The 14,942-nt window shown below is 46.1% G+C and overlaps 1 protein-coding gene across 1 annotated transcript; it reads left to right on the top strand.

The window, feature by feature from the left end:
- Positions 1-1,804: 1,804 nt before the first annotated feature.
- DISP2 (dispatched RND transporter family member 2) lies at positions 1,805-14,165 on the top strand. The gene is given in 8 exon segments (XM_076343635.1): positions 1,805-1,966; positions 1,968-2,440; positions 4,157-4,186; positions 6,302-6,425; positions 7,408-7,523; positions 7,996-8,114; positions 9,067-9,164; positions 9,798-14,165. Coding segments are annotated over 8 exon segments (4,542 nt in total). The 3' UTR covers positions 13,218-14,165.
- The last annotated feature ends 777 nt before the right edge of the window (positions 14,166-14,942 follow it).

Below are 14,942 nucleotides of genomic sequence, written 5' to 3'. Positions count from 1 at the left end.
AAAATAAAATGCCCCATGTAGTTCCCCCCTCCTGCATGGCCTGAGCTTCAGAGAATCTGCATTTGAACGTCAGTTATTGCTTCTGAAGTCAGTGTCATTGTAATGAGGACCCATGAACATGCCATCCATGTCTGTAACTATGCTGCAGCTGTCTTCTGGCTTAAAAACTAAAATTAGGATTGGATGGTGTCTAATCAGTTGAGATTTCTTCGTTACTAGTCCCTGGACTGGTCCACTGTGCAAGTAAAGCTGAGTGCGATGTCTGTGCCATCAGTCTCCACACTAGCACTGGTGTAACTGCTACGACAAACATTACTCTGTTGTAATGATTTGAATGAAATAAGCCCATTTTTTACAATCGTGAAATACAGTTTCTCAGTGTTGATAAACTCAACTGATGTTGGAAAGTACATAGCACAAGCTGCCAAGGCCAATATGTCCTTCTTTCTGGAAAAAATACAATTTTCAAGCCATACTAAGCTAACAGTAGTCTTCAAATCACTTTTGTCATTGATATTATCATGCCATTTAACTTTGGGTGCAATTCCAGAGACTTGTAATTGCTAAAATTCTGTCTTTTTCCATGGCTGGCTGAAAAAGAAATGAGAGGGACTCTGCAAACTTTCAAAAATATTCCCTTCTCAAACATTTTGCCTTCATTTCTTCCCACATCGCATCAGGTGCCTCAGGCTAAAGTTCATCTCACTGTAGTCTTGCTCCAGCACTCATAATTCTTTGATGACTTGAGACACTTCGTGATTCTAGCTGGCCCGAATCCTTCATCATACTTAATCCTCGATGCCAGACATTAGGGCAAGACACATAAGTCAGCTGTAGACACCATGGCACGTGCTGTGAACAAGGACCAGAGACTACTGGTGTTTCCATATTGTGCCTTCTTTTTGAGCTCGATTGCAAAGTGCTGCTGAAACTCCGACACCCTGACCAGCTGCATCTCTTGAGACAGCAATTCCTAAGGCATTTTTGGGGTCAGTGTGACCTCAGTCTGTTGCATGTGAAGGGTTTTTTGGTGTCACACAGACTAACCAGTCCCTCAAAGTATTATTCAAACTATCTTCAAGCTAGCAAAATCTCTAAGGTTCCATAAATCAAGAACTGTAGGAATGGAATCATTTTTTAAATTCCTTGGAGAGAAGAAAGCATATCCTGCAGAGACCTCATTACTGGGGAATTGAAGTCTGCAAATGTTTTGTCTCAGTAAATGGAGCAGTCAGGGGAAAGTCAAGCTTCAAGAGATCTTGAGAGATCCTAGTCCATCCCCTTCCTGCATACCAAGACCAATAATATCTGTTGCTGACATCCTTGGGAGATGTATGTCTAAAATGTTCCTGAAGAGCCCAGCGGAGAGTCTGCAGGACATGGGAGCCGTTAAGGCATGTGCCAGGCTGGAAGCTGAAGTCCTTTTACACCGTCACAGCCATCAGGTTCACTGTTCAGTTTTTTTAGTGTCGGGGATGATTCACTCTCCTACACTCCCAACGTGGAGCAAAGCCAGTCCTTCTGCAGAGCGATCAAACAAATTCATCTTCCCATGAAGCACAGATAATTGAGTGTCTTTTTCACATGCAGTCTCCTTTGGTTTCCTTTTCCCAAATCTCCATAGTCACTCTGTGGTTCTGAGTTAGGACCCTGCCGTTATCACCAGCCAGAACGTTCTGCCCCCTCCACAGTGAAATATCTTGGAGAACAGTTTGAGGGGATGTGACCCAATTTTTCAAAATTTTGGAGCAACATGCACAAAGATGTGATGGATTCTCCATCAGTTGGAATCCCTGAGTGAGTGATGGATGTCTTTATAAAAAGCATAATCCAGCTCAGCCCTGAGACTGGCTCTTGGTACAGCAAATGGTGAGGATTTACATCTTGTGTTATGTGGGAGGCCTGTGAGAGTCTCCAGTTTGCAGGATGTGATTCCCCTGCGTAGCCTTTCTACTGCTCTGCTGTTTTACCATACCTTTATTTTCTCTCACAGAGAAAAACAAAATACAGGACCTTGCCAGACCTGTCTCGCCATGCCAGAGATCGGGAACACCGAGCCCAGCTACAGTGGCACTTCCTGGGAAAGAATCTGCCCGGTCCATCACTGTCCCATTCCTGCATCCCCCAGGCTGGGGGGAGACCGCCTGCCCTCCTCCAGCCACACGCTTGGGCCAGTCTCCACCCACTCCAATGGCCAGGTGCCGTCAAGCTCCCAGGACTTGCAGCAGCATCACCTCTATTACCCCTGCAACCAGCAGGAGCCCCGAGGCAGCTATGGCCTGCCCCCACTCCCTGGGCATGGCGAGAGGCCCATGTTGTGTTCCCACCTTTCCAGCAGTGATCCCGCGCCAGCTTCCCACCACGAGGCCTCGGAAACCCCCTGGAAACAGTGGTCCCCCGGGCAGCGACGGCCAGTGCAGCATCACATTGTAACAGTCAGGTAAGAGGCACATGGAGAGCGGCTCAGGGGCTTTCAAAAAGCGTCTCCTGAACTTTGTGGTGGGAAGCAGGAGGGGATGAGAAGGGTCTGAGTGGGGATGCACGAAACATGGTTTTGCTCTTCAGTTTGGGACAGGAGCTGCCCCAAAATGCCCGGAGGGATCCAGTCTGGTCTCTCCATCTCTGTGGAAAGTGTACAGAGAGCTGCCATTCCCACAACAGGGAGAGGCAGGATTTGCTTCTCAGGGTGACTCATTGGATAAAGCCAAGGTCACTCAGTTGCTCCTAGATCATGCAGCTCTGATTATGCCCATCTTCTGTGATCTTTGTATTTTTCTCCTTTTGCACTGCAAGGCATCCAGCGGGCTAATCCTTTATCTTGGCAGAGTTTCTCAATGATAAGAGCAGAGTTAATTTCTTTTTCTGCCCCCACCGAAGCTGCTGCCTGTGCTGGAAGGGAGAGGCAGCAGAGGGTAAGCACTGGCTACAGCTGAGCAGTGAGAAATACAAAAGTGGTGAAGATTACTTGGTTTTCCAGGTTGGGCAGCAACAAGGGTGTAAATTCTGTATTGTCCACGACAGAATCAGGCAAGCTCCATTTGCCTGCAGAGCGCCCCAGTGACTTGCTTGGGTGGTGGTTGTTTCTTGGGCAGCGCTGTGATGATGTATGCAGGATGGGCTTCCCCACTGCCTAAGCTACAACCTCTGCCCCTTCCAGCCAGCATCTTCCATGGCACCCAGGGCCATCTGCCCCACGCAGATATCGGAGTGCAGCAGGACCTTCTCCCAGTTTAAGCCAAGAGCGTAGGAGGAGGGTGAAGGGAGGAAGGAGCACTCACCGAGCTGAGCTTGGCATGGCTCTGGAGAGAGGAGGAAGCCACAGCTGGGAGCAGTTCACTGGAAGCTGCATTGCAACCCAAGGCCATGCCGGGCTGGGGCATATTTCAAGGGGACATTTCAGTGGAAAGGGAGAGCAGAATGAAAGGTCCTTCAGATATGGTGACCCACTGAGGTGCAGCTTTTCTGTTAAGATGTCAGTGGAAAGCTTACCCTCAGGGATTCATTAACAAACGTAACCTTGGATCCCCTGGGGATGGCTTCTTTATTTCATTCCTCAGAGCCCTACAAGTAGGAATGACAAAATGCTCCTCTGTGAAGGAAACCCTGGTAAAATGTTTCGAGCAGCTCCACTGGCCTTCTGCTCCTCTAGACTGGACAAACGCTGTCTTGGGAAGGGCCCAGGAAACAAATGAGAGCCACCCTTTTGGAAAATCCTTGCTGAGCGGAACAGAAAATAAAAACTATCCGTAGGCATTGCTAGCCCAACTGATGAAATTTAAAAAGAGGTATGCTCTTGTCAAGAAACAATTTAAAAATTCATTAGGAAAGCACTTGGATTTTCATGGATAGAGTTGCAGTGCTATTTCTATGGGATTACACTGCTAATGCCCATTACTTTCTACAGGCTTTTCTTAGACGGGCAAAAATGAGGAGTGACTACATGACTTCCCATCCTGTTTGGTTAAAATGCCAACGGAGAGGAAAAGACTCCATTGTTCGTTAAACTAATTCATGTAGTGCCAGCACTTTTGCAGCAATGGCTCAGCTTGGTGCTTTCCAGCCCCTGAAAGGGTTACCTCGCTCATTAACAGCCCAGCACTGTGCTTCGTAGGAAAATAATAAATGAATGCATCTTTTTTTTTTCTTCTGTCTGCAGACATGACAAAGCTTTCAGGATGCCAAAAAGGTATGTTTAGTATCAAAAGCTTCCTGTCCTTCTACCCCATTATCATTGCTCTCCTACCCTGCTATTAGGAAATGCAGAATATTATCGCTGGCGACATCCCTGGCAGGCCCAGCTTCAGAGGCAAGGTCAGCACGCCCCGCTCAGGGCTTCCCATCCGCTGGGAAAAATCTCAGTGTGCTTACGAGATCAATTTAACCTGCATTAATGAACAGCAACACTATCCTGACAGCTGTTCTTGGGGCAGATGCCTGGCTCTAATCCATACAATAGCTTTATATATATATATAATAATCCTATACGTATGTGTGTGTACATATATATATATAGGATTCATGCAGCTTGGCCCACCAGATGAGCAATCAGGAGGATAGCCCATCCATGAAGTAAGTTCACCTTTTCAAAAGACAGAGAATTTTTAATACATTTCTCAAAATTAAAATAATTTGATTGCTTTCAACTTCCATTTAAAAGCTGGTTTTTGTAAACTATTTTTTCTGGAAGGTTTGGGTAAGGATCTTCCATCATCAGATACTGCAGCCAAATCTTTTTTTTTTTCCCCCCAGTAATTGGACATGGAATCACCCAAAACAGCCTCCAGAAATTAGGTACTCTAATGCGTAAAGGGCAATTTTTGTTCATTTTCGTAGCAAAGACTTCACCTATGAAAACAAACTCGATAAGGCAGTCTCAAATTGAAAAAAATACCAGGCCTGACCAAAAGTCATGTGAAAAGCTCTTTGAAGGGCTTGTAATGATTTCTAATTATGAGAAATAGCTGCATTATTTGACTCAGTGAAGTTGGAAGCAAGAAGAGCAAAAGAGCAGGCAAGCAGGAACATTACACCTCGAGGCTAATACGCACTGGCACGGCCGCTCTAAAGTTCATAAATATTTCACTTCCCCATGAAGCTCAAATATTTGTCAACTATTTTTGAACAAAGAATTTCTTCTATTTCAGAAATACATCAGAATACAGAAGAAATACCTAGAACCTGCCAAACCAGAGCAGGAACCCATTGAGATATCTTATATCTCAACAGATATTTTTGAGGAAGACAAAAATCTTGTGGCAGTAAAACCTGCACTGATAAAAAATTGTGGGATAGTAACTTTGATAGATCATCCCATAAGAGACACAGTTTGTCCCAAAAGAAAAAAAGACCTCGGATGGAAAATTTTAGACCAGCTCTTAAGAACAAAAGTAACTGGCAAGAGTTTTGGCCAGAGTAAACTGCTTTTGTGGAAGCATTTTGTTTGTATAGAACTGTCATTAAAAATGTGCGTGCCACCATAGCACACTGCTACATATCCCAGGCGTGGCCCTGCCCTGCGGGCTTGTGTGTGTTCTCCAAACCCTGAAGGAAAACTGGTCTGCTGCATTTGCAGATGCTCTTGTTGTAGGTTCAGCGTTTGGTTTTGAGGCTGATATCAGGGTGAGATTCACTCATCCTGCGGATGCAGAAGCCACTTGTCCACTCCGTGAATGCTGCTGGCAATCCTAACATCGGCTACATGTCAGATCGGTGGTTTCCATCCTTTTTTGCTGTACAGATGCCCATACGTTTCCCAACAGCAAGGCAGGCCCCTATATAGTGAGTGAATTTAGACCAATGACAATGGACTTGCTTGAGTTAGTTATCTTTAGGGGACCCTTCAGAATAGCCCAAAGACTTCTCAGGGTCCACAGGTTGAAAATCTGCAGGCCAAACTGTTAGGCAGCTACTAGCTTAGATTGCACAATGCGGGGGGGGGGGGGGGAGAGGAAGAAGCTCTTTTTAAATGCAATCTTTTAAGTTAAATATCTAAAGCTTAATTTTGCCCTAGGACGCAAGAGTCTGGTTTTTATTATTTCTGATTGAAAAAGCAGGAAAATGTAGAGAGGCAAAATGTAATTACCCGAGTTAATTAGAATTGCTGCAAACATCCAGTTGGAGGTATATGTTCATTAATATCTGTACTAGAGCCTCTAAGCTTTTCAACAAATAAATGCTCAAACCAGAAAGCTCTAATTCTTTTACTTCCTTTTACTAACACTACATTGGTTCAACAGCAGGTTTTGTGCTAATAGCAGAAGTGCCTTAACAGCTGCATTTTTTCTTCTCCTGTTGATTCCAGTTATTCTCAAATGATCGCAGAGTGGCCCATAGCCGTCCTGGTGCTGTGTTCAGTGACGGCTGTGGTTTGCACTTTAGCTGGCCTGCTTGTTGGAAATTTGCCTGACTTTTCAGAACCCTTAATGGTAAGTCCCTACAGACGATACGTCACACGAACAGAGGGAAAATCCACGGGCCAAACAGTGATATTTTCTTTCTGCTGTATAAAATGAGCCTTTACTTCCTTCCTTCTCTGCAGATAGAGGCAGCGAGGCAGGACAGTAAATCGAGGAGGGCGTTAAAGCCACTAGAAAAAATGACCATGTTTATTGGTGATCTGCTGTCCTTAACCCACATCTTCACAGGCGTGCAACCAAAGCAAGATTCCTTCAGAATGGACATAATGTGTCAGAGTAATGCACAGTATGTGCTGTTTCTTTGACACCACAGAAAGTGCACAGCCTATGCCAGTGGCAGCCACCAGCCCATCTCTCAGCAATGCTGTGGACTTGCACTAGTGCCCTCAGCCTGGTGTGAAGACACTGCCAGCACAAACCAGGATTGCTCTTTTTGCTCCCCTTCCACTGCTGGAAGGCTGGGGTTGCCCAAAAAGACTAGCTAGGCTGGGTGGAGATTGGATGGAGGATCTGGCTTTGGCTCCTACAGCCTGTGTATGAGGCTCTTGAAATGGAGAGACTGCCCCGTTCTGAGCACTGCTGCACAGGGTCCTGTTTTCCATGCAGGATCCCACATTTTCTAAAGTCACCCCTGTCTCTCGCTAATAGAAGAATCCTGAGAAAATAAGACTAGACTAGAGTTTGCCCAGGAAGAGGAAAATTATTCCCATTTCTGTAAGTGACTATTTTACTTGAAGAGGAGGAGAAGAGTCTTATCAGATCAGGAAGAGAGAATTGTAGCCATCCTTGCCCAAAAAGGAAAGGAAAGGTGAAATATTTTTTTCTGTCAGCTCTGGGATGCAGTATTTCCAGGGGAAATTCGATTTGTGTATCTCTTCAAGATGCAGTAATAAACTCATATAGTTTCTGTGTCTAGGAGGAGGATTAAGGAAAGCTAAGCTAAACTAAAATGCAAGCTGATGACACACAAAACCCTTTTACTTGGCTGCAGGGTTTCGAGCCACGAGATACTGACATTGGCAGAAAGCTCGTTGTGTGGAGGAATGTAGAGAGCCACACAGGCTACAAGAAGACCTTTTCCCTTTCTCCCTATGCTGAGAAGAAAAGGTATTTGAGTTTGGTTTGGGGGGGTTGAGGAAGATGTTGGCTGTAAAGTTACAGATTCAATGTTCCAAGATATCTGTGTGAATTACAACATACACGCTACGCTTAAAAGCGACCAAGGCACTGGAGAGTTTAGTCTGTTTGCCTGCAGTGGACCTGGGCTCCCTACTCAGGAAACCAGGAATTAGGCTCTAAACTCTTCATGCGTTTCCTTCACTGTTTACCTTTAAGAGACTGCAGAGGCGACTCAGCACGTCTGCGCAAGGGGACGCAGTTTCTCAGTCTCATGCAGTTCCCTATAAAGGGGCACAGTCAACCCAATACGGAAAAGCTCCCATCCAAGCAATGCTCTTTCAAGACTATGATGACTCTTTATTGCTGCAGCAGTGTTATGTGTGGCACCAGAGCCTTGCCAGTGAACGTAACTCACAGCCAGATGATCCCTAGTTACAGAAATAATCTGATCTCTTGCTAGCTATGATGAAATTGGCATTAGCAGAGGACAGAAGGCTGCTCAGGGAGAACAAGAAGCGAGGACACGGAGAATGGTGGAACAAATCTACGGAGCGGATGGTTTCTTTTGTGGTCCCCCAGGTGAGTGAAAACTTGATGGGGTAGTAAGTATTACACACCCAGAACTCAATGGCATGCAGAATCATCAAAGTGATTTAGGACACAGGGAAATGTTCTAAAAGTGCTCTAAGAAAGCAGTGTGTACCACACCACCCTGTGAAACCTAAGCCACCTTTTGGATAGTGATCTTCCAGCACTTCATAACTGAGTGGTTAGAAAAAGCTTGTTCTGAAATTCTGGAGAAGAGTTGTTTCTCCTTAACTTTTTGCCATACTTCTTCTTCCCTTTTAGAAATATGCCTTAAGAGCACCAGTAAAAGGACTAATGTTTTCACCATGTACCCATGTCAAAAGTGAATACTCTGAAAAAATGGCGCATGCCCCACTCCCTCTCTGTTCCCTCTCCCTCTCTGTTCCTTCTTTTCTTCTTGAAAAATGTAAGTGGCAGTAAAAACTGGAGAGAAAAAAGAGGAAAACTCCAAGACACCCAAAATTTCTCCCAAAATGGACACCAGTAAGTAGACGAAAGAGGAAAGGCATGCAGATATTTTTACTCCCCTCCCTGCCTCTACTCCACCTCTGAAACCAGTCAAACACCAAACCCTCAGGTCCCCGGGAGTTTCTGGCTGAACTCGAGCCCCTCCCTTTGTAACAGGGGTGCAGAACCAGATGCCAACACTCACTGAAAGCATGCTGACAGCATGGAGAGCGTATTTTGGAAATGCCCCAACACTGCTCTCCTGCTGCTGACAGATGGGCAAGGAGGAGAGGTCAGATCACACAAGGCAGAGGCTACCACTCACTACAAGCTACTGTCTTTGTGACCTGCTTCCCTTCAGGGAGTCCTCCATAGCGGTCGTATACACAGCGAGATATATATATATTTTTTTTTTTCTATGTACAGAGAGTCTACTCCAAACAGCCCTCATTACCTAATCCTTTTTTAAATTTTTTTTTCTTCTTCTTTATTTCAGAAAAGAGCTATTCCCAGCTGGTATTTATGTCGACAACTGCTGGGAGCTTATGGAACTTGCAAGCTATTCAGTCCATGTGTCAAATTGAACAAGACAAGGTTAGTAATGTCAGGAAGAACATATATACATGCTGTCTCTTTTCTGACTGCCGTAGTCTTTAATCTCTAGCTGAAAGGAAGCCAGACAAAAATAACGTAAGCTACAGAACAGGTTTCAGCCTAGAGGACCCCAAAGCCTTTTACCTACTTAGCAACACACGGATGATTCCACCTGTCACTAAAGTCCAGCTGCCAAGTAGCAGCTGCCATTAAACAAGAATAAACGGACACTGAACAAAAGCTTGGTCCAGAAGCCAAAGGTGTCCATCAGAAGCTGCCGAGAATTTTGGGCAGCAGAACCTAATTACCGAAATGGAGCTATCATCTCGGAGACTGTGACAGCAAGTCGCAATTGCAAGTGGGAAGTTTAATTGGATTAGCTGTGTTTGCCATAGGATCGAAATTTTCAAATCAGAGGTTATAAAATATAAATAATGGGCAGGGTTTAATTTTTGCAAAAGACTAGCATGTTTCAATAGCTTTAGTGTTTGCAATTTGTCATTGGGAGGATGGCGAGCCATGGCTGGTACACCTGGAGGGTAGGATTACTGCAGGGAGCAAGGAACTCTACGGGGCTGCAAGATGAAGTGTGCAGAGAGGGTCTGACACGATGCTCCCTCGTCTGTTTTTCAGATACGCTCACATGTTCATTTTAGAGACCTCTGTCAACGTACTGAAGCCAACGAATGCTGCCCGAGCTGGTCTCTGGGGAACTACATTGCTGTCCTGTACAACAGGTCTTCGTGTTTGGAGATAACCCAAGGAGACATCTCCCATACTCTGGCCCTCCTTCGTGCCTGTGCTCCAGACTACCACAAAGGTATCCTCACTCCATCTTGCATAGGTCCTGAGACTGTGAGACAGAAACACTCTCAGTGTGCCAAAGTCCCAGAAAAATGTACCCGCTTCAATGCCATTTACCAGCTTCTTCACTTCTTGGTCGACAGAGACTTTCTTAGTCCCCAGACGATGGAGTACCAAGTGCCATCTCTCAAATACAGCCTGCTGTTTTTGCCTACGAGGAAAGGTGCTTCTATGATGGGGATCTACTTAGACAATCTTGAATCCTGGGATCTGTTTGATAACTATACATCTATCACTGGAATGGACCTGGGCCTTAAACAGAAACTATTCCAGCACTATCTTTTACTGGATACTAAGTATCCAGTCCTGGCAATATTAGCTATTTTTCTAAGCATTTCTTTTTATTTACGCTCAGTCTTTATTACCTTGATGGTCCTGCTCGCTGTTGTCAGTTCTTTAATGATCTCCTACTTCTTGTACAAGGTGGCCTTCAGATTCACCTATTTCCCTTTTGTAAACCTGACAGCAGTCATCATTCTCAGCAGCATTTGTGCCAACCACACCTTCGTCTTCTTCGACCTCTGGCACCTCAGCAAGAACCAGAACCCTTCCGCTGGGCTTTCTCAGTGGGTGAGTCAAACCATGCACCATTTTGCGTATCTCATGCTGGCATCTTGCTTCACAACAGGTGCTGCCTTCTATGCCAGCTACATTAGCAATATAATAGCCATCCGCTGCTTTGCTATTTACATGGGCACCTCCATGCTGGTGAATCTGGTATTCATGATGACTTGGCTTCCTTCTTCGGCCGTGCTGTATGAGCGCTACATAGCAACGACCTGCATTTACAAGCCAGAAGACTACTGGAACAACATTGGCCATAAGAGAGTCGCTCTCTCCCTCCATTACATTCTCAGGGGTCTCCAGAACACGCTGTCTGAAACCTCCAAGCTGCTGTTTGAAAAGCTTCTGCCTTGTGGGGTCATCAAGTTTCGGTACATCTGGATCTGCTGGTTTGCTGCCTTAGCGGTAGGAGGTGCCTACATTTCCTGTTCCAACCCAAAACTCAAACTCCCGACTCTCGAGACGTCGTCTGTCCAGGTGTTTAGACTGAGCCACCCCTTTGAGAGGTACGATTCTGAGTACTGCCACCAGTTCATGTTTGAGAGGCTGGAGCATGGAGAAGGGCAGCGTATGCCTGTCATGATAGTCTGGGGCATTCTGCCCGTGGATAATGGGGACCATTTCAATCCAAAAAGCAATGGCACCCTAGTGACAGACGTCACCTTCACAATCCAAAACCCTGATGCCCAGAAGTGGCTCCTCGAATTCTGCCAAAAAGTGAAGAACAAAACTTTCTATTACCCTGACGCAGAGCAGAAATCTACTGTGTGCTTCATGGAGGAGTTCCTCAGGTGGATGGACAGTCGCCAGTGCTCCCAGCGAGACCACAGCTTCAACCTTTGCTGTAACCAGTTCTCCTTCCCTTACGGAAGCGAAGTCTTCCTACACTGCATCAAAATGATGCTCTTGGAACAAGGCAGGGAAGAGGCAGAAACGTACGATCTGGGCCTCAGGTTTGACGGGGAGGGAAATCTCGCTGCCTTAGTGCTGCAGTTTCAAACTATTTACCACTATAGCTTCAACTACAGCAAAGCCAAACAATTCTACGAGGAAATCAACCTCTGGGTAACAGAGGAAATGAAAACTGCCCCCGTGGGGCTTCAGAATGGATGGTTTACCAGTAAACTAGAGCTATACAACCTCCAGCACAGTCTCAGCACAGAAACAATGGTGGTCATGGGGCTCTCCATAGCCATTTCCTTCGTGGTGCTGCTGCTCACTACCTGGAATGTTCTCCTTAGCGTTTTCTCTGTTACTGCCATCGCAGGCACTGTCCTGGTAACTGTTGGCCTTTTGGTCCTCTTGGAGTGGCAGCTCAACGCAGTGGAGTCTCTCTTCATTTCAGCTGCAGTAGGTCTCTCCGTTGACTTTACCGTCAACTACTGCATCTCCTATCATCTGTGCCCCCACTCCGACCGCCTGAGCCGAGTGGCCTTTTCCCTGAAGCAGATGAGCTGTGCCACGGCCATGGCAGCTTCCGCTCTCTTCTCTGCAGGGGTCATTATGTTGCCTGCGACGGTCCTGGCGTATAGGAAGTTGGGGATATTCATCATGATGATCAAGTGTATCAGCTGTGGGTTTGCCAGCTTCTTCTTCCAGTCACTGTGCTGCTTCTTTGGCCCAGAGAAGAACTGTGGGCAGATCCTTTGGCCTTGTGCCCACACCATGAAAGACTATTCTGATGACTCCGGGCTGAACGGAAGCTTTGCCTGTGGGGGGAGCGAGAAGCAAAACCGACTGCGGAAGGTCCAGGAGTCCAACACTGCAAACGAGCAATACGAGCTCCAGCCCTTGTCCAGAAAACTCAGTGACAGTTTTGACAACAGCACTTCCACAAGCAAGCTGTCCAACCGGCCGTCAGTGCTCTCTGAAGACACACAAGTTGAAGACAACAGGTGCCCCAGAATAGGAATGCACCCTTCCCTTGAAAGAGAGAGACAGAATCTGCAGGAGACCCTTGGAGACCAGCAGGTTGGCCTGTGCCAGTGTCCTGCCTTGCAAACTTCCTCTCCGTACAAGCACAGCAGCTCAGGAGCAGAAATTCACAGGGAGAGACTCTGCCGAGATTGTCGATGTCGAAAGTACGGTTGGAAAGCTTGGGGTGGGTCTGGGCTGGACCCTATCCAGCCGGCTGGCATGACAGAAGAAGGGCAGCTCAATAAATCACAGTGCTCTAGTGACACTGCCCAGCAGCAGTCCGATTATACCTCAGACAACAGCCATCTCCCTGCTGCTGACATCTACAAAATTCACAGATGCCTTTGTTCTCTTGGCAGCTCTTTTGACATGCTCAACATCTCCAGTGAGACGTCAATTAGTGATTTTGAGCAAGGCCTAAAGCTTGCTGAATCAGCCAGTTCTTGTCCTGATGTCTTAGAGCTGTCTGATTCGTACAGTCAAACAGAGAGAGGTTACTTGAACGGGAAGAGAGATACCCTGCGGCTGGACCTGAGGGAGACTGTCTTTGATATCTCTCCAGCAGCATCGCAGCAGAACAGCTCTTCATGGAAAAATCGATTTGGATTAGGAAGCGAAGGTCCGGTTGTGCTACCAAACAGCCAACCAGACATGCCTGATGTTTGGATCAAACGATCTAGCGCACAAAGTTCTGGTTACAACAGTTGAAACCTTGCAGAAAATAAAACTGTACTGCCAGGGAAAGGGGAAGTCGAAATCTCCTTGGAACTGTAAATATCAGTTTTTTCCTGCCACCTCTCCTAGAGCTGAGACGATTTCTTAGTATTTCAGCTGTGCAAATACCTGTGTTTTCACAGAACCAGCAAATCTGATACTAGTGAGAGGATGTGAGATCAATCTTGATGGAGTACAAGCCCTTTGACCTTCCAGTGTCTGGTGCCATATCCACAGCTGTACTGCAAAAGTTATCGAGTAAACCTGTTTTGTCATTTCCTACAAGGTGATTAGATTTTGTTTTCTTGTCAAGGTCACATAGGAGAGAAATAATGAGGTGAATCTCCCCAGATATTTAACAACAGAGAAAGAGAGCTCATGTAAAAAAAAAAAAAAAAAAAAATCCAAAACCCAAACCCACAACTATTGAAAATCTAGCTATCAAGTGAAGAGTGTATTGTTAATAAAAAAGGAAAGTCTTTCATTTTCTACTGAGTCAGAAATTGCTTTATGTGAAGTCCAGGTTCACAGATCTCATCAAAATAGTTCAGATATTATAAAAAAATCTCATCGAGACTTTTGAGTTGATATAGTCTCTTACAGATCATGGAGGAGGCTGCAGAATCCGGCCCAAATCTATTTTCAGTAACAATTTCAGTTTATCAGAAGAAATTCTAGTACTGCCAAAGATTTTCAGTGTGAGATTTCCCCTTTGAGAGAAGCGTCCCCGTCCCCGCAGTTACTCGGGTGCTTTGTGTGTTGTCTTCATAGCTTGTTTCCACTCAAGGCATTCCCTACAAACAGGTAACTTTTTAAAATTTGCGTATCATCTGGTGAATCTTGAATTTTACCTTTTTTTTTCTCTACCAGAAACAAACAGGAAAACAAACACTTCCTTGCCTTTATCTGTTGAAAAAGAGATAACATTCCCTATACAAGTTGACGTAAAATAAATGCTTATAACAAACTTTCCTAGATCTGAGTGATGCTTCATTTTCACCAAGAACGCTGTGGTTCATTTTCTTCATCTTGTGAGTGCCTAATGTATTTTCCAATATAACCAGAAGTAAAGTATACATCTCAAAAAGATTCGCCCGTTCTGACACCCACAAGTAGTTTTCCCTGCTCTGGTGGAGACAGGCCACAACTGCCTGATGTTGATTAGGAATATGCTCTTTTAAAGCTGATGATGCTTGAAATAGACACCGAATTTCACCTTTGCATTTTCATAGTGCAGTTCTCCTACTGGGTGGTCAGGTGGGTATTTTGGCAACCAGAGCTGCCCTCGGGCTGTGAGCAAACGCTGACTGAAACCCTCTCCACACAGGAGCCTTTTTCCACTACTATTTGGAGGCACTTCTCACCCATTCTGAAAACCGTGTTGGAAAACACTGTGAACAAACATCTAAGAAAGTCGGGAAACATTTTAATACAGATGCCTCCTTTCCTCTTACAGTGTGGGAGGGCAATTTTAACCGCCTCAAACGCAAGCGGCAGCACCGGCGCCCTGAGGGCACAGCAGGGAGGACTCCACGGCTCAGAGTCCCCCCCCCCGAAGGCCACGGACGCCTTGAGGGCTCCGGGCGTCGAGTGCCCAAACCACAGGGCGAGGCGGCGGGAGGCAGGGAAAGCCCTCCCCACCGGCGACCGGCTGCCGTGAGGGCAGCTCCGCGGGGAGACAGCGCTACGCCCGCCTGGGTAACCCGCCATCCCCGCGGC

This window comes from Aptenodytes patagonicus, chromosome 7 (genome assembly GCF_965638725.1).
Source record: "Aptenodytes patagonicus chromosome 7, bAptPat1.pri.cur, whole genome shotgun sequence".
In the NCBI taxonomy this organism is placed as follows: domain Eukaryota; kingdom Metazoa; phylum Chordata; class Aves; order Sphenisciformes; family Spheniscidae; genus Aptenodytes; species Aptenodytes patagonicus.
This window is presented reverse-complemented; position numbering and strand designations above follow the sequence as displayed.